General features: G+C 38.6%; 1 protein-coding gene across 1 annotated transcript in view; it reads right to left on the bottom strand.

The window, feature by feature from the left end:
- Positions 1–20,298, bottom strand: part of LOC139922515 (cadherin-12-like) — a 74,819-nt gene that overhangs the window by 8,091 nt on the left and 46,430 nt on the right. Inside the window, exons 8-11 of the mRNA XM_071913046.2 lie at positions 18,950–19,086; positions 14,658–14,779; positions 13,815–13,929; positions 2,625–2,876 (exon numbers count right to left, since the gene is read on the bottom strand). Coding sequence (XP_071769147.1) covers positions 2,625–2,876; positions 13,815–13,929; positions 14,658–14,779; positions 18,950–19,086 — 626 coding nt within the window. The remainder of the gene's footprint in view (positions 1–2,624; positions 2,877–13,814; positions 13,930–14,657; positions 14,780–18,949; positions 19,087–20,298) is intronic.

Below are 20,298 nucleotides of genomic sequence, written 5' to 3'. Positions count from 1 at the left end.
ACTTTTTTAAGGCTGGTTACACAAGTAGTAATGATGTGTCATTTTCAACAAATCAGTTGGCACAAACCCTTACAGCTGCTGTCAAGTAAAGACCGTAAGATCTTACTCCAGTTTGGATGATTTTAATAGAGGTTTGCATGCGAGTGTATGTCTTTGGAGAAGGTTTTCAGCAGCTAAATCTGGCACACAGGAACAGCTATGGGGTGGCATGGTTTGCCGATGTATTGGGCCAATATTGGCCTTTCAATAAAAATTAGGTATCGGCCAGTAAGTATCGTCCACTGCCGATATGATGGAAGTCAGAATATGATTTTACTCAACAGCCTCAAGGGGGTCCGTCTGTGAAACCTGCAATGAAATCTGCCTCACCCTGCCTTAAGGAGCTGCTAACTATTCCAACCCATCTAAAATAATTTCATTAGTCTGGGTTTGAGTTTTAGTGTCCCATGATGGTCTAAATGCTGTTTCAGAGGCTTTTCCACCCTGACAACAATAAAAATCTGAGGGAAACACTGAATCCTTTTTTGCGTTTTGGGAATTTTTTGGCATGAAAATAGTTAAATATTAAAAATACTTATATTGGACATGAAAATAGATAATTGTATAAAATATTGGCACAAAGTATCAGCTATCAGCAGCTTCAGTCCAAAAATATCAGTATCAATATCAGCCTTCAAGAAACTATATCAGTAACTGCGCTTAAAGATTAAATTATTTGATTCCAGATTACAGCTTTAGGTGACATATGTATGAATGTACAAAGATAGAGGAGAAACTCACTGTGTGTATGGGTTTCCAGAAATGTACAATACAATATTAATTAGAATTGAGAATAAACTAGTCTACATCAATATTTTCTGTTAACACATTTTATACTCATTGCAGCCTTGCAGTATATGACATCTTTGTGTGAGTATTATTGCAATCAGCCAAATAACTACACATGATCCTGTCCAGTTTGCATTGATAAGAAAAGGTAACATTAATGGGTGAATCACTATTGTGCTAGTTAGATTAAAGCTCAGATTACTATGTCATATTTTGCAAAATTGCAAAAAGGGTATAAAATATTGGGGTGAAGAGACAATTCTGTTTTTATATCCCCCATCTTCCTCTTATGATGAAGCCACCTAAGTCCTGCAGTAAGCAGAGCACTCGTCATGTGACTAGGCAAATAAGTATAGCAACATACCCTCAGAGGACGCTACGATCCTATGGTCCAACCACAGCTCTATTCAACTGCAGTTAATTCAATTCTAACTGCGTTTCATTGGCGCATTCATTCTATTGGTATTTTTTTTATAGGTTGGATGTGACAACCCGGATGTTTTACCGGATTTTTTGGCGGACTAGAGAGGAGTTTCAATACAAATTGCGTAACGCAGTGCAATATTGGCATCAAAAATTATTCCAAAAACGATACGCAGACACAGGTGTTCTGTGCTATTTTCGTGGCTTCAGTTGGAAAAGGCGCACCCACATAGACCCTCCAAAATTACATACACCCCTTTTACGTATGTTATGCTTTGCTCTTTCATTTTAATATAAATTCTTCAACCAGTAGACACGTTCACATGCACGTAAAAAATGTGATAATGCGAGTAAGGCAGAGTCTATGCTGGGTTAGATTAAGGGGCGATTCTTACGTATGAGGGCCGTCCCTTTCGGTACAGGACAGGTATGTGTACAGTGCTTTTGTGCTCAGTAGGCTATTCCACTCAGCTTCCAAGTTTCTACAGTGCAAATCATCCGGAGTACAGAAGCAGAGACTGACATCCTGGGGACACAATGATGAAATTGATCACACAGCTCCAATTTAAAGTTCTCTCTCCACTGTGCATCACTGAACTCCCACAGGTCACCGATCCCCAAAAACGTTGGGTTGCTGGGGTACAACAACTGCATGCGTCATCTACTTCTTCCCAAAAGTATCGCCTTGAAAGTTTAATTGCAATTTTAAATGCAATAGAGATAGGCCAAAGGAAGCGACAAACAACATGATGTCATATTGCAGAATTGTGGCTGTAATTGTTTGGATTAAATTAGATAGTGGCAGGACAGGAAATTAATATTTTTTTTAACAAAATACTCAGATTTCCACAATTCTCTATGGATAATCAAAATAAGTACTTCAGTCATGTCAACAGGATTATTATGGTTCCCTGGAGAATTTCACATCACCTCTTCTGTATACATATTTGTCTTCTCTCTGCAGAGAGGGGAGGCATCTTTGTGACAGTGATGTAAAACACTACCGCTAAGGGACTCAAGTTTCATCAAGCTTCAAATTCTGCTGGTTGTAACTTTAAGTTTTGATTAATTAATTCCTGTGTGGAGAAGATTTCCCACCAGTGACCATACTGACACCAGAATTTAATTTGAGTGTCTCAATTAGTGGGGATGGGATGCTCCTTTCTGTTGTAACCTCACTTTGTGATTTAAGCTGATAACACAGGTGGATTTTTACATAAAAATCTTGCCTAATGTAGCTTTAATTATCAGGTCAATTGAAACCTGCTGTGGTACATAGACTGTTAGAATATCCCTCCCATCAACAAAAGCCTCACAGATCCCAAGAGGGAGCTGTACTTTATAGTTACGTGTTAGATGAAGGACCGGCTTACCCATCAGTATGACTACACACAGCAGAATAGCCATCACAGCTCCAGTGCTGAGACCCACAGGCAGGAAGATGGCCTCGGCCGAGCAGGACAGCAGGAAACCTCCCGGCTCACAGGAACACACTCGGATGGTGAGCGTCGCCGTGCTGCTCTGGGCCGGGTAGCCGCTGTCTTCGACCACAACAGGAAGCACGTAGACGTCCTGCAGCCGCCGCTGGAAGCCCAGCCGCCGCGTCACGATGCCGGCTGTGTTGTCTGGAAACAGAGATTTAAGATGGAGATTTACAATGGAGACTCAGGAGTTAGACACATGTAGCGTAGCAGTGAGGGCTGCACATTTACACACACACACGCACATACACACACATACATAGTAGGGATGGGACGATATATCGCAATTCAACATATCGTGATACAAAAATGTGACAATACGTATCGTGGGGCAGAAAAATAGATTGCGATATTAGCTCCATTTTATTCTGCTGTAGTAATCACAAATGTCAATTTTACAAGCTCTCCATTGAAGTTATTATTATTTGCACTTTGTAATGACATTTTTAAATCATTGTTTACATTCTAGCAAGCCAATGCCATCGCTAGAAACATTTGTGGCTCAGAAATAAACATAATTCTGCACAGTCATGCTTTGTTGTCACTGAACTTTTATTTATTACATCGTATCGTGGTTGTATCAAATTGTGAACCCCATATTGCGTATCGTCCAATCCCTAATGCATAGCACAAGGTGGTCATAGCAAGCTATAACCTGAGAAATGCGTGGCCCAAGATGAAAAACCATATAAACTAAAATTATTCCATTGTCCTAAATTAAACATACTAAATGTAGTCACTGGAGGGATGTTTGTTCACAGTATGTGTGTACAACTGCATTCTTTCACTCACTTATTTCATGATTCAATTTACAAGCAGTCATTTACAAACAGGGTGTAGTAAATGAGTTTGTATAACAAGATTACAGTATTACAAATGCATAATTTGTGATACTGCAGCCACCTTGGCACAACATTGACTCACTTGGAATTAGAAACCTATGCTTTACCATAAGAGCTGATCTCAAAGTGTTGCAGCAGTCAGGCTCACCAAAGTGGAAAAACGTTTAAAAATACTTGAAAAAGTATAGGGGATTAGTTATATTACTCTAGTTGTATTACTATGATCACAAACATTATTTACACAAATTAGAAGTAATTGTTATCATTGTGTGGAGAGGATAACACAATATACACATATAAAATAGAAAAGAAAAGCGTCTGTTCATATTCTATTGATTCTGGAGGCAAAGGAACTCAGTGTAAATGCATCACATTATTGAGCTTACAATTTTCAGCAGGTAAACAGCAATCTGTGACAAATGACATTTCAATTTAAAAGAATCCTCCCCCATCAGTTGCAACATGTTGCATCAAAATACGTCACTATCAACACATCTTCAAATGTACAAGCATGGACACCCAACAGGGACAGGATTACACAAGTTTGACTACGGGAACATGAAATAAATGTGTCAAATTTTCCCTTTTTCACTGTTCTTTTTCCAGCAACACTGATAGTTTCCCAGCAGAGATCAGCTGGTGGAGTTCATTTGAAACCACGCTCTAGTATAAAAGAGCTTCTACAGTGGTAGCTGTCATGTATACAACATACGGTCACGTAAGTTGTAACACCTCTAGCTCTTATAACAGGTTTCTAGATCATTCTTTGGGTTTTATGAAGGCTGAGAGAGCACAATAGGCCCTTTTCTTCCACAGGGTATAGATCAGTTCAACCAACTTTCTGTCGCCCATAACTCTGTCTGTGATCACTGATTTTGTGTTTCAACATAATGTATAACACAATACAGGTGTTGTCACTGACATGTCTTTCTGTTTCTGTTGTCAGACGACCGCAACACTATAAAAAAAGTAATTTGATTGAGGGTCACAAAATGCTAATTAGCGTTAGCCTTGGTTCGCTAGTTAGCATTTTGTGAGCCTCGATCACAGTTACTTCCGCAGTCGTCTGACAACAGAAACAGAAAGATATGTCAGTGACAACACCTGTATTGTGTTATACATTATGTTGAAACACAAAATAAGTTATCACAGACAGTTATGGGCGACAAAAAATTGGCTTTTTAACACTGCTGCCAATGGTGAGAATTGAGCTATACCCTGCGGAAGTACGGCAGCCATGTTTGTGAAAAGGGTCTATTCACTGGCCCAAATGACAGCTTCAACATTTCATATCAGAATAAAAGAGGATGTGTAGTTCATATAGATAGAGCAGAATGTTTAAAATGGTGCTGCTTCCAGACTAGTCAGTGTTAGACAGCCTTTCAGCATGAGGCGTATGTGTGTGTGTGTGTGTGTGTGTGTGTGTGTGCGTGCGTGGGTGTGTCAGAACAGATTCACTCTCCCTCGGTTGGACAGAGATGTAGCTTGACAAGGTAGAGACCATTAAGGCACCTTGTTCCTGTTATACACACACATACACACGCTCCAGTTCGCCTTGGTGGCTGCAGGCCTCTATGTCTCACACTATCAGACCTGATGCTGACTGTATTGGTACAAAAATACAACAATGCTTGTTAGATGGTGAGAAGTTGCAGCGCAAGAACAGGAAATGTCAGCGGAGGCTTTGTTAAAGCTGATCAGTCCCTGGCAACACTCTAAGCCAATGGAGACAGACACAGTTGCCATTCACCAGGGAGAGGAATTGGTAGTAAGGGAATTGATAATTGGCAAAAAATCATATTTTTCTCTCCACAGTGATATTGCATAAAAGCACAGCAATAAAACCTCAATTACAAACTGATGAAGACCCAGAAAGAGGACAGACAAGCAAATACCTCATTTCTGCAGCTAAGGCAAAAAAGACAAACAAAATAAAATGAACACATTAGACATTAAGGTTTTTCATACAAATATTAAATGCTGGCTGAAGCAAAATCACAGCTGCATGGGTTTTTAATCATCTCATTATTGCTTATTTTATTGTCATTTGTTGGTCTTTCCATTCCTCCTTTAAATTATGCTTCATAATTGTATATCACCTTGATATTTTCTTCTCTTTTTTCTCTTTTTAATGAAATCTTAACTAGGGACAGCAGTTGGAAACTAGCAATAGTTATAATCTCTGTACACAGAACATCAGTTGCAGCAACCTGTTTGTAACCAATTGAAGTGGCCCTCTGTTAATTAGCATTCTCCCTATCAAATAAATTAATAAATAAAATGAAACTGACAACAGAACATAGCATGGTGGAAAATAAAAAGGCCCTGATGAAGAAAATAATATTGTGGTTTAGAGGTTTTTGGCTTCTTCAAGCAAGTTTGTCCTAAAATCAGTTGGACCGCGATCGATCTTGCTTTGTCTCCTTTGTGCAGATGTTTCCCAGAGCGATGACCATGTTCAAACTCAATTTGCCTTTAGTCCGTTTCGAGCTTTTTCCGAGATTGTCTTTCTGATCTTTTCCTCGGCTTCAGTCTGTTTTTGATGTGCTGTCTCAGGCGTTCCTTTGCAAATGAAATGGCTGAAGTGAGACTGAATAGGCTGTTTTATCTGTCGAGATGAGAAGACTTGTGCACATGGTAGTTATGTCCTTCTGAATAATTTCTTTGAATTAGATCTTAAAACACCCAACTTTTGGGTGAACTTTAGACCGATTTGAAGTTATGGAACCATGGACCATCTAGTCCTTTACTGAAGGAGTTCGTGAGCTTTTGTTTTTCTCATGTGATCCATCAGAAAACAGACAGAAATATTGATGGATAGATTTCTGTCTGTTGGTTTGTTTTGGAATGTCAACATGGTGGGCGAGGCAGAAGCACAGGAAAGTAAAGCTTTGCTCATAATGGAGCTAAAAAAAGAAGATTATACAGCATAAATTAAATAAGAAACTGACCTGGAAAACCTACAATCATCCCAGTGTTATACCAGGCTTACTCCGTTTTATCTTTGCTTTGGTCATACCGTTGTCTCCGTGTTCGCCGCTATTTTTCCCCAAACAAACGTAGGAACGCCTCTGATTGGCTAAATGGATGGTGACAATCCGTTTGTCCAGAAAAAGTTCAACTAAGTTGAACTTTCTGTCCATCAAAACGCGACAGATGGAGCATCATCAGCCCTGTCCGGACAATGGACAGCTCTATTGAAAATGAATTGAAATGAATGGAGACGGACAGACACAACGGATCAGTGTGGCCTAAGGTCTTTGTAAAAGGTCTCCTGCTAGTCCAGTAAGTCGTGTCCCTTTGAGGCGGAGATACAATCCTTGTCACTTTTAATTGCCTGTGGTGTCACGACTTACACATTTAAGTCGCTCCCATCCAAGTCAGAGGAGAACAAGGAAGCAAACAGTCCACTTCCATCGCTCTCTTGAGAGAAAAACTGCAACTTTATTCTCAACTAGAGCAGCACTCAGGCGAGGCCTTATGCTTACACATGCGATCACACTTCTTAAAACACTTTGAAAAAAAACTTGAGTTCAGCGAGCGAGGCAACAGGCAACACAACAGTTCAAAACATAACAGGGAAAACAGGAAGGAAACGGGAACAGGGTTCACTGATGTTGCATCGTGAAAACAGTTCAAGGCTATTTTTAGGCCCCAACCTACAGACTGCGGCAGAACTTCCCTGAAAGTTTCCAGCGACAGAAACTTATATGCCAGATCCGTGTCTGATCTATGTACCTTTAAGCAAGAAACTCTACATAGACTTTGTTTCAATTTCTCAAGATTACTTTTTCTCCCAACGCTCGTCACTCTCTCGGCACTTTAAAGGACTTTTGGCAAAATGCAGTCGAACCCAACGAGCTACACTAAACCAATGTCTTCTAACAACAGTGGGAACAAAGTCTGCAACTACAAGGTCTGCAACTACCATTGAGTCTCCAACCAAAATCCCCGCAAAAATAGGGAGGTAGTTGAAGACGAGGACATGGCTCCAAATACTATCCAAATGCTAACAGGGTGATAAATTAGAGAGCCGATGGTCTACAGGCACAGATCAAAATCCAGAAAAAAACAATCAGATTTGAAAGGAAAGATGGAGGAAATGGTTACCACAGTGAGCAAAACCTGACTAAGATGGAGGACAAGGTGTTGGAGCTCTAATGGTACAAAAGATGCTGAAGATAATGAAGAGGGTATTTGCAAGAAAGTCCTCTCCATATATCAGAAAACAGCACCAGACTGCATGAACAAACATGTATCATATTATCACTCACACAGCATTATGGGTAAGTAAGTAAGTAAGTAAGCTTTATTTATATAGCACTTTTCAAAAACAAGTTACAAAGTGCTTTACAAAGACATAAAAACAAGAGAAATTACCAGATAAAAAATAAAAGTAGAATTGATACAGTAATCATGACAAGTGAGGTATGGATTACAAAAACGTAATAATAATAATAATAATAATAATAATAATAATAAGAAAACAAATAAAATAAAGTGGAAGAGTAACCGATTCAAGAGAAGTTCTGAAAAAGTGTGTTTTTAAGAGAGATTTGAAAGAAGAAACAGAGCTAGCCTGCCTGATCTCCTCTGGCAGGACGTTCCAGAGTCGTGGGGCCGTGATTCCAAAGGCTCGGTCTCCTCTGGTTTTTAGCCTTGACCTAGGGATTACTAACAGACCTCTGCCGGAGGATTTCAGGCTGCATTTAGGCTCGTAAGGGGTTAGTAAATCAGAGATATAATCCGGGGCCAACCCCAAACGTGCTTTAAAAGTAATCATTAAAATTTTAAAATCAATTCTAAAATGTACAGGTAACCAGTGTAGAGATGCTAAAATAGGCGTTATGTGGACTCTTCTATTGGATTTTGTGAGTAGTCTTGCTGCAGCATTTTGAATTAGTTGGAGTTTGAAGAGGTTGTATTGAGAGAGACAGGAATACAGCGAGTTACAATAGTCTAAGCGGGATGAAATGAAAGCGTGGATAACAGTTTCTAGATTCTTAGCGGATAAAAAAGATCTAATTTTCGAGATATAACGAAGTTGCAGAAAGCACAATTTAACGACTGACTTCACCTGCTGGTCAAAGTTAAGTTTGTTATCAAAGATAACACCCAGATTTCTGCACTGGAGTTTGATGCAACAGGATAGAGAACCTAAGTGAGAGGAGAAATGCTCGCTGGAGGGATCCGGACCTATGATAATGGCTTCTGATTTATCTGAGTTTAGCTGAAGAAAGTTTTGAGAGAGCCAGTATTTAACATCTGTAAGACAGGATTGTGTTTTGACCAGTTGTGTTGTGTTGTTGGAGTCAAACGAGAAATAGATCTGGGAGTCGTCCGCATAAAAATGGAAACTGATGTTGTACTTATGAAAGATTTGACCTAGCGGTAACATATAAATGGAGAATAATAAAGGGCCATGGACTGAGCCTTGAGGCACTCCATAGGAAAAATGGGAGGAGGAGGATTTAAAGTTACCAATGGCCACACAGAATTTCCTATTAGAAAGATAGGAACAAAACCAAACTAAAACTGTACCTGATAAGCCAACCCAATGCTTAAGACGTTCAATTAAAATCACATGGTCAACTGTATCAAAAGCTGCAGTAAGATCTAAAAGCAATAAAACAGATGTTAGGCCATTGTCAGCTGCTAAAAGAACATCATTGAGAACTCTAAGAAGTGCTGTCTCAGTGCTATGACCCACCCTAAAACCTGACTGAAATTTATCAAAGAGCCCGTTGCCATTCATATGATCGATGAGCTGACCAGCGACTATTTTTTCCAAGACCTTAGCCAGGAAGGGAAGTTTAGATATTGGGCGGAAGTTATTTAAAACGGATGAATCATGAGATGGCTTTTTGAGAAGTGGTTGAACTGTAGCGGATTTAAAATAATCAGGCACTTGACCAGATAAAAGTACATTTTGATGTCAACAGAAACATGGCGGGGAGCAGTACTATTAGTATTAGTAGTAGAAGTCATACTACATAATTTTCCCTTGTCTTAGTTGTTTTTCAAAGTAAATATTCTGAAATAAAGGCTGTCTCCCAGTAAAGGAGGTGCCAATTTTAAGACGTAATTCTGTAAAATCAAGCTTAATTTTCAGTTTCATTTTACGGACTGTAGCTGGCACAAGTGTCTTGCTTTGGTTTTGTATGTTGCCTTAAATGGGTTGTGATCGTCAGAATGCGGGTCCTAACATAACCACAGAGAATGTTAGCTATTGATAGAACGTTTTATTTTGGAGAGGAAAACACAGAATCAGAGAAGCAGAAAGCGGAACTAAGACATCCTCTCCTGTCTTGTCTTGGCTCTTGCGGTATTTCCGTTAATAGCCTAATATTTGTGCTCTGATGTAACTTTGCAAAATGCAATTGACGGCTTCTGATTCCCAGTGATGGATTACTTTTACCGACTGAATTAAAAGTCTCCTGAGTCCTTTACTATACTGTTTGGAATTGAATGGGAGTGAATGAGCCTGAGAGATTTGGCAGAACTGATTTAAAATATTTTTAATCATGGTGCAAGCATGTAAAAACTGTCACAGAAGGGATGGAAAATATAAAAAGTGAGCAAAAACTTGAATCATGCTGGAGTTACACATTGTAACTCTAGTTCTATGATCACAAATAGAGTCCTGTTAGAGGGCGAAGCCTGTGTGAAATAGAACATTTGTATCTTTCAATGCTTGGGGATTAAGGGACAAGACAAAGAGAGGCTATTTTCCTAAATGCACACTTTTATATGATACAGGAACCACAATCATGACCAAATGGTGTATACATTTGTTTTCAGCTTCAACAACCCAAGTTCCATTCCCAAGTCATACGAAGAATTTTTATGTTGTGAGTGCAGTTTTCATTTTCAGCAAGTGTTATTATTTATTACTTATTTAACCAGGACCAAAACCTTAACCCTAACCTTAACCAAACTTACTTTATTTTTCTAAACTTAACCGTTAGCTAACTTTTCACATCACAAACATGTGAAAATGCCTTGTCCAATTCCTGCTATTGTCACATAACCTTTCATGGTGAAGGAACGTAATCCACACATTATTCGTGTCCACAAGACGTAACATTAGTCAATATGCTAACTAATTCTATGAATTCAATGGATTCAATCCTGCTTCTGTTGCTGTAGTGCTTAAAATAACACATGGCTTTGAGTACAAACTGCCATGGAGAAGAAGAGATGACTTTTATTAAAGTTTCTCCCAACACCCACATGATCTCCATGACAAATGAAGTTAGTGTCAAGGTGATGTTTTAAAATTGGATGACTGGTAGGCGTGCTGTAGCAGAAATCCAGTGTAGACAGGGAATGCTTCTGAATTCATATCGCGCTAATGAGTGTGGGAGGTAACCAACTCCTTCCACTAGGGGTTTATTGATTATCCGATTGGAATCGGGGAGACTGGGTCAGCTTTGTTGTTGTGTGTGTGTGTGTGTGTATGTTGCTTGTATATATACGTACATTCATATGTTTTAAAACTGGAATCTAGTTGAATACTCATACTTTTTAGATGCTTTTTATATGCACATAAGACCACAGATTACATATTTACAAGGCAGTTACGGAATTACCTTTACATTGTATTGTATTGTATTGTATTGTATTACACATGTAAGTTTGCATCACTTGAACAACTTCAACAAAAAGATACACTACCAGCCTTGAACTTCTTCCAATATTTACAAATTACAAACTTCCCTTTCAAAAGCGTAATCAATAAATTGGGAACCAGATATGTGTGCTGAAACATGCTGATAAATATATGACTTAGAGTGAGAAAAACTGTATGTCATATTATTGCACATAGCCCCTATTATTGCACATAAACCCAGTTATATCACATTACCCCACTGTTTGTTAAGCTGAGTAATGGCGAATGAGCTGCAGGTCGCAAACACGCAAACAGTTTCACTCACTGTGGTTGTAGCGAAGCAATTAATAATTAATATTGCAAAGGTGGAAACTGGGAAGAACTATGGTATACTATCGGAAAGAACTGGGGGATTTCTTAAAGATCTGGCAACCAGCGATGGTATGAAGCGGATTCCCAATGGGGATATTTTTATTAATTGGTGGTTGATTCGCTTGCAAGTGACGTAAATACTACTACTATTATTACATAATACTACATCATTTAACCGCCCCCCCTCCCACACTCATTAGCGCGATATGAATTCAGAAGCATTCCCTGTCTACACTGGATTTCTACAGTACGCCTACTAGTCATCCAAGTGTAATGATTCATCAATTTGCTGGGGACCCCCTGGAACCCCCTCAAAGACCCCTGGTGGTCCCCGGACCCCACGTTGAGAACCACTGCCCTAGGGTTTGAGCTTACCATCTGACGGAGATGCTGCTTGAATTTAATCAGTGAATGACTGGACACCTGACTCTCTCTTTATTATTCTCTCAATCCTTTTGACAGCGCCCTGCCCTCCCCCTATAGCTAATAAACTGTGCCTATTTTGAGCTGTATGCTTTTAAGATTCTAAGTTTAAGTCAAACCATTTCTGTTTAATTTCATCCGAGGCGCATGTCTCTGATGTTACATTAACAGCATCAGTAATTTCTTGCCAAGCTTTTTTTTTCTTGTTTGCTGTCACTCTTAAAAATTGTATTTCTTTTTTCACTCACAACAACATTTCTATTTTAGAGTTTAAAGTGTTTCTTCTTGGGTCTCTTCGCCATGGTTCCTCCACCTTCCCAGTAGTGCTTTCCATTTGCACACGACCCTTCAGTCAGCAGGCCTTTTATGGGGTTGCTAGGGCGTCTACCTATTAGGGCTGAACAATTAATCGAAATTTTATCGAAATCGCAATATGGCCTACTGCAATTTTCAAATCGCAGGAGGCGCAATATTTGTTAAAGGCGAAATGTGTGTCAAAATACCATTTTAAATTAAATATTGTCGTGCTGCAGAGATGTCCTGGCCTACACATCAAATCCTCAGACTTAAGAAAACATCTTTGTTTGGTACAGATCCCGCAAAAATCACACCATAATCATTTTAATATGTTTTTCAATGAAAATGAGAATAATGATGTAAAAATTATCATTCCCTCTAATATCGCAAATCATATTGCAATTGCAATATCAGTCAAAATAATGGCAATTAGATATTTTTTCAAAATCGTTCAGCCCTACTACCTATGCTAATCCGCATCAACAGGCACATGCATCCAATTTATGAAGTGGCATTCATCATCAGATATGCCTGAGGATATGCATAAAATGAAGGAGTTGTGCATGTTCCATGAATCCCACATTTGTGAATGAGGCCCATTTCATTTAACGACGCCACCTCACAGGATTTCTGTGTATTTCAGTCTGCAACATTCAAACCGTAACCTCTCTGTTCCGTTCGGGGCTGCCAAAGTGCAGCTTTAAAACAAACTGATACATTATGTTTCCTCTTCAAATTGGACTGTGGGAGTGTGCATTGATTTGTCAACGACTGCCTGATCAGCAAACAAGCTTTACACTGAGTTGGATAATAATATCATTTTCTGGCGCAAGGCTACTACATAAGCCTCACTCACTGCCAGCCACTACTCTCAATGATCACGTACTGTTGGCTTTTCCAAAACTCATAGAAGGAAGAGGTTGTATTTACTTTGAATGGCCTCTCATGTTGCATATGGTGAATTGCACTTGAAGCTTTCCCATCGCTCTAATTTTCATGTCAATTCAGGTCTTAGTATATATTTTTAGTTTTTAGTATTTGTATTTGAGGTCAGGTTTTCAGACAATATTAGAAAAATTAGAGTGGCGCTGGAGTAGCAATGATTGCTGTACACACACTGTAATTAATTTCTGCCCAGTGTTTTTCCCTTTAGAAAAATAGCACTACTACAATAGTGTGACTTATAGCATCTTGTGCATCCAGTGTTGGTTCTTTTGAATCTGGGTGATGAATGTTAACAACAAAATAAATAAGTTCTAATATAAAAAGTGTATTTGTATTCATATTCATATTCAACATATGAAATTTAATTCTGACAGGATAACATTTTATATTGAATATGAACACATTGCTTTTCACCTGTGGTGCCTAACTAAACCCAAAAGCCCTCTGTCTGTTAACACCAGCAGAAACAACCTCCCTGATCCAGATATGTCTCTCTCTCCACTCAAATGTTGTTTCTTTCCTCTCTTCTTTTCTTTCTCTCTCTCTCTCTCTCTCTCTCTCTCTCTCTCTCTCTCTCACGCGCTTCCTTACTTCCAAAATCCCGTACGGTGAAGTTCCTGTTGCGAAGCTCCTTGGGGGACTTGAAGAAGAACCTCTGGCCGACAGGAGGAAGGTCTTTGTCCACGGCGCTGACTGTCTGGATCACCTGGTCAGGTAGCAAACAGATGGAGAAACAGCTCAGCACATTCAATCAGAGACATACAGATAGACCCAATAACAGACCAACAGCAACAGACAGACTTTGTTGTAGCCTAGAGGTTAGAGAAGCATCTTTAAAACAACAATACAAGGTATCAAAAATGTTTGGTGTAAAACAATCACAGACCAGTTGGGTTGGTAAACACGAGCGTGCTGTGTGCAGTGTACTGACATGTTGCATGATTTCTGGTGAATTCCTCAAAATTCAAATAGTTATCTCTTGCTGCAATAGGCCCTTTTCACAAACATGGCTGCCATACTTCCGCAGGGTATAGCTCGGTTCTCACCATTGCCAGCGATGTTAAAAAGCCAACTTTCTGTCGCCCATAACTCTATCTCTGATCACTTATTTAGTGTTTCAACATAATGTATAACACAATACAGGTGTTGTCACTGACATATCTTTCTGTTTCTGTTGTCAGACGACTGCGCAACTATCAAAAAAGTGATTTGATCAAGGGTCACAAAATGCTAACAGTACAGAAATTAGCGTTAGCCTTGGTTAGCCAGTTAGCATTTTGTGAGCCTCGATCACAGTTCTGACAACAGAAACAGAAAGATATGTCAATGGGCATCCATGTTTGTGAAAAGGGCTATTTGGGGCTGCCAATTTGCGAAAATTGTATAGTGCAGCTTTAAAACGACATATACACAGTATACAGACAGTCCTGTTACCTGTCCCACTTTGGCGTTTTCGCAGACGAAGGTGTCCGATGGGACTGCCAGCTCAGGGGGGAACTCGTTGACATCCAGCACATTGACTGTCACTGATACTTTGGTGCATAGCAGTGGGTTGTCTGCAAAGTTCCACACAAACTAATATGGTTATACAGTCATTGACAGTCTGGTAGCACTTACTGGTAGTCTGTTCATCCAAGATACTGACTGTCTATCGTGTGACAATGGTTATACACTCAGATATGTGGAGGCAGCAGGACATTGACAGTCAACACTTTTAAGAACGCTGACAAAAAATTATATTTAGATATAAACTCCTCCTGAAATAGATAGAGAGATGGCTATAGAGAGAGAGAGATACCTCATAGGCATTTAGCACTTATGCAGAACTACTTATGACAAGTGCAACAGTAAAGTGTACGAGTCATCATGTAAGACAGAAGTGCAAGGGAAAGAAATGTAATTTATATAATATATATTTTTTTTTAGCATTTTTACCAACTTGAATAACTTGAGCCATTTTGTAGTAGCTCAAAAAATATGACAATCTTCTAATTCAACACATCAACTTCACTTATTGACACCACAACAGTGGTGTTGGTTGTTGTATAGACCAATGTCTCCTTCACTCTGCCAGGAGAAGCTGCACCCAGTCACCCAAAACAATAAATGTCTAAATGCTGTTTCAGAAAATTTCATTCACGGTGGTTTCAATGGAGAGTTTTAGTGTCCCACGGTCAAAAAGCTGTTTCACAGAATTTCATTTGTATCGGTTTCAGTAGAGTTTTAGTGTCCCATGGTCTAAATACTGTTTCAGAAAATTACATTCACAATGATTTAAATGGAGGATTTTAACCTCTCATGGTCTAAAAATTGTTTCAGAGAATTTCATTTGTATTGATTTCAATGGAGAGTTGTAGTGTCCCATGGTCTAAATGCTGTTTCAGAGAATTTCATTTGTATTGGTTTCAATTGAGTTTTAGTGTCCCACGGTCTAAATGCTGTTTCAGAAAATTTAATTCATAATGGTTTAAATGGAGAGTTTTAGTGTCCCATGGTCTAAATGCTGTTTCAGAGAATTTCATTCACAATGGTTTCAATGGAGGATTTTAACCTCCCATGGTCTAAATATTGTTTCAGAGAATTTCATTTGTATTGGTTTCAATGGAGAGTTTTAGTGTCCCACGGTCAAAAAGCTGTTTCACAGAATTTCATTTGTATTGGTTTCAGTGGAGAGTTTTAGTGTGCCATGGTCAAAAAGTTGTTTCACAGAATTTCATTAGCATTGGTTTCTATGGAGAGTTGTAGTATCCCACTGTCTAAATGCTGTTTCAGAAAATTTCATTCTCAACGGCTTCAGTGGAGAGTTTTAGTGTCCCACGGTCTAAATGCTGTTTCAGAGGCTTTTCCACTCATCAAAAAAAGAAGACATTTCTCAGAGAAACACTGTTACAGCCCCTAACGTTTTTGTGCCGCATTCTATTTGCCAAAGCAAAATAATGCTGCTATGTTTTTTCTCCCCGGTGGATGCCAGTTAGTCATAATCACCTTCTTCCACTAGATGGGGCCAGATACTCTCACAAAGACTTTGACATGTCTTCTCTTGCTGTGTGCATTCTGTACCCTCTTCTCAAGTAATTGGCAGACAACCTTTCCCAATACTTTGGATCATCTTGACATTTTAACTTGATCCCCATATTTGCAAAAGCTGCTTTTTCATTCCAATACATCATTGTGACGGGGTTAGAGGCAATATATTGTCGCACCAGCTATTAAGGAGGGCTGGGAGATTTGTGCCTCGCCACCCTTTGCCTCCGCAAGAAGCTTAGAGGAGCAAATCGTATGGTGCAGAGACAGTTTGGATGAGTTAAGCTGCTTGCTCAAATTTACTAAATTTAGTTTCCGCCACAGTAACTACAGCTGCAGTCCAACGAAACATGCAGTACTTTGGGGGAGACAGTGGCACATAGCAGTTGTTTAAGCTGCTTTCTTAGCTCTAAATGAGGTGAAAGGCCAGCATCTATTCAGCATATAACAGGGAATAGCATCATTCCCTCAACTATTTTTATGATTACATGTCATACATCTGTTCTTTCTTTCTTTCTTTCTTCCTTTCTTTCCTTCTTTCTTTCTGTTTTTCTTCCTTTGTTTCCTTCTTTCTTTCTGTCTTTCTTTCTTTCTTATGTACAGGACATTCTAAGACAACACTAAAAGAGATCTTATACCACTGTTCAAGTCAATATTTCTAACAGGGAATAGCATCATTCCCTCACATGGTTTTATGATTACATGTCATACATTTATCTGTTCTTTCTTTCTTTCTTTCTTTCTTTCTTTCTTTCTTTCTTATGCACAGGACACTCTACGAGGACACTAAAAGAGATCTTATACTAATATTTCTAACAGGGAATAGCCTCATTCCCTTGCATGTTTTTATGATTACATGTCATACATTTATATATCTATTATTTCTTTCTTTCCTTTTTTCTTTCTTTCTTTTTTTCCTTCTTTCTTATGCGCAGGACACTCTAAGACGACACTAAAATAGGTCTTATACTTATACCACTGTTCAAGTAAATATTTCTAACAAGGAATAGCTTAGTTCCCTCACATTCATTCCCTTTATGATTACATGGCATACATTTATCTATTCGTTCTTTCTTTCTTTCTTTCTTATACACAGGACATTCTAAGACGACACTAAAAGAGGTCTTATACCACTGTACAAGTAAATATTTCTAACAAGGAATAGCATCATTCCCTCACATGTTTTCATGATTACATGTCATACATTTATCTGTTCTTTCTTTCTTTCTTTCTTATGCACAGGACACTCTACGAGGACACTAAAAGAGATCTTACACCACTGTTCACGTAAATATTTCTAACAGGGAATAGCTTCATTCCATCACATTCATTCCCTTTATGATTACATGTCATACATTTATCTATTCTTTCTTTCTTTGTTTCTTTCTTTCTTTCTTTCTTTCTTTCTTTTTCTTTCTTTCTTTCGCATGCACAGGACAATCTAAGAGGACACTAAAAGACATCTTATACTTCTACCACTGTTCAAGTAAATATTATTGGTAAGTAACAGTAACAATGCCGAGGCGACTTCATTACAGCCAAAATTACTACTAACCACCGATCACACTAAGTTGAATAGTGCACAAATTGTTCTAGCAAAGCTGCGTATTCAGACGTTGATAAACTAGTGTGAAATTGAGTACATTGGGAAGTGAGATGACATTTATGGCCGCTAGTTTAAAAAAAATTTAATTCACCAAGGAGGACCGGCTCTTTGAATTCTGTAATGAAGCAGAGGGAGCAGAGAACATGAAAGCCCTTTTCCCTAATTTACTTTTGACTTTATGGACAGACAGCAACAACAAAATCCCGAGATTGTGAGTCAGTAATATCCATCAAATGTGGTGGATTAAAAGTAATTGAAGTGTACAAAAAAGAAGGAAGGGGGGTGGGCTGAGGAGAATTATTGGTCAGTGTGAAATTCAGTAACACATTACTAAACTGATCCTTGACCTAAAAGGCAAACATTAATCAAAATATGAAATATAGCAGTCAAATGCATTATTTAAAGGTATGGAATAGGTGTTTGTACTTGTGACCAAAGCCAACCATAACATGTGTTTCCGTAAAACTAAACTGTGCTTTTAACAACACAGAGTGAGTAAAAACAGTATATGCATTTGATACAGTATATGCATTTGCTGCAGGAATTACTGTAGAGGGACAATTCACCTTCTCCTAATATTGTCCCCCCCCCCCCCCCCCCCCAAATCTATGTTTATGTGTTATAGACTTTATAAAGGATTTGTATCACTCAACACTGAGGGATCTCCAACACCATGAGAAAAAGGTCAGATGCTGTTGCACTGACTTTATGTATTAACTTATTACATGCTACATACATACATTTTATATCTACTGTACTGTGCAAAAGTCTTAGGCACATGTAAAAAAAAATCCATAAAGCAAAGATGCTTTCAAACATAATGAAATGAAAAGTTTCTAAATATCGCAGAAAACAAATAAATAAACATCTAAGACAAAATTTATATAAAAAATCAAGGGTGCCTAAGACTTTTACACAGTACTGTATTTGCATAGTTTTGTGCAGCTTGAGCACGTTTTATATATTGTGTGCACCAAACAGCATGTCATGCACACAGTTACCACAAAATACATGTTTTTCCTTTATAGGATGACCACTCCTGCGGTCTGTATTCTTCAGTTTGGGATGTAGGATGTTCTTGCTGTGAAATACTTACTGACTTTGGTTGCCACCGCAGTGATATTGTGCAGAGTAGCTGCCTCTCTGTCCAGGTATTCATTAGTTGATAGGGTTCCCTCAACTGTGTCAATGTCAAAGCAGCTATCAGACTCTTTCTGCCACTCCAACGAATACCTGCAGAGACAAGACCAGTTCACAAAGTCTACATATGAATATATGGACACATGTCACACTGTAAAGCAGGGGTGCTTTGACTTCAAAGGACCTGAATGTGAGAAAAATGTTCTCACCTTGGCACTGGGGCACATTAAAGCCAAGTGTCCATTAAGGGTCGTGACTCTTAGTTTAGGAAACACAACTGTTGAGTGATTTTTTGTTTGTTCTTTTAAGTCATTTTTAAATATTTTCCAATGTGTCCATAATGTATTATGGACATTATGTTTGCTGTCTATCATTTTTTAGTTGCAACCAGCAGCTAGAATAAACAAAACAAAAAAAACACTGTGCATATAGAGCCACGGGATACAGAATACCTGGCACCCACTTTGGTATTAATCTTTTGAAGTATTAGTCAGTGTGGCAGTGTGACCCTATCCGCCAAAGACAAATTTTTACTGGTGGCGCTTGGTGGGTATTGATTTCAGACCCTATAACTGACAGACTTCACTGTAGTTACTACGCTAATGTCTAAAAATGTACCTTACCCACGTCAAACTAAGAGTAAATACTTAAAAATGATTAAAATACAAGTAATGCTACTCAAAAAAACCTACTTAAAAACCTAGAGTAGTTATAGTTGCTTTCCACCTCTTTACAAAAGAATAATTACAACAATGTTCCAATATTAAGTATTGAACTGACAAATTGAAGGGGTTTTTAAAGCTAGGGCATGAAATTAATTTCAAACCTAATGTGAACTATGTGTTCATACAAATGTGTAGCCTGCCTCTCTACAGTGTAATATATTAGAAATTCCGCTGTCCTTTGGTAAGAAAGAGAAAGCACAACAACAGTGATAAAAGACAGGAAGGGTACCAAAAATTGCAATAACATGAACTGCCTTTTGATATGCATTAGACACAAGTTTGAATGCTTATAATGCAGGGATTCAACTTTTTCAGCCTAGCACCTAAAATAAATGAATCTAAACACACTAGTTTTTGTCATAAATGGATTCATAAGATCCATCAGGCTTCCCAATTTGCAGTTAAAGAAACACTGCTATTTGACCTTTGAGTGGGTCTTTTTTTTTGGACCGTATTGTGATCAGAGGAATATTTTTTTAAAATTCTGCAAAACAAAAAATGTGAACAGCTGAAACACTAATAGAGGACTAATGGATGGCTGTAACACACACAGGGAAGACAGATGCAGGATGGGAGACGG

Source organism: Centroberyx gerrardi, chromosome 13, assembly GCF_048128805.1.
Source record: "Centroberyx gerrardi isolate f3 chromosome 13, fCenGer3.hap1.cur.20231027, whole genome shotgun sequence".
Lineage (NCBI taxonomy): Eukaryota > Metazoa > Chordata > Actinopteri > Beryciformes > Berycidae > Centroberyx > Centroberyx gerrardi.
Note: the sequence above shows the minus strand (reverse complement) of the source record. Positions and strands in the feature narration are given on the sequence as shown.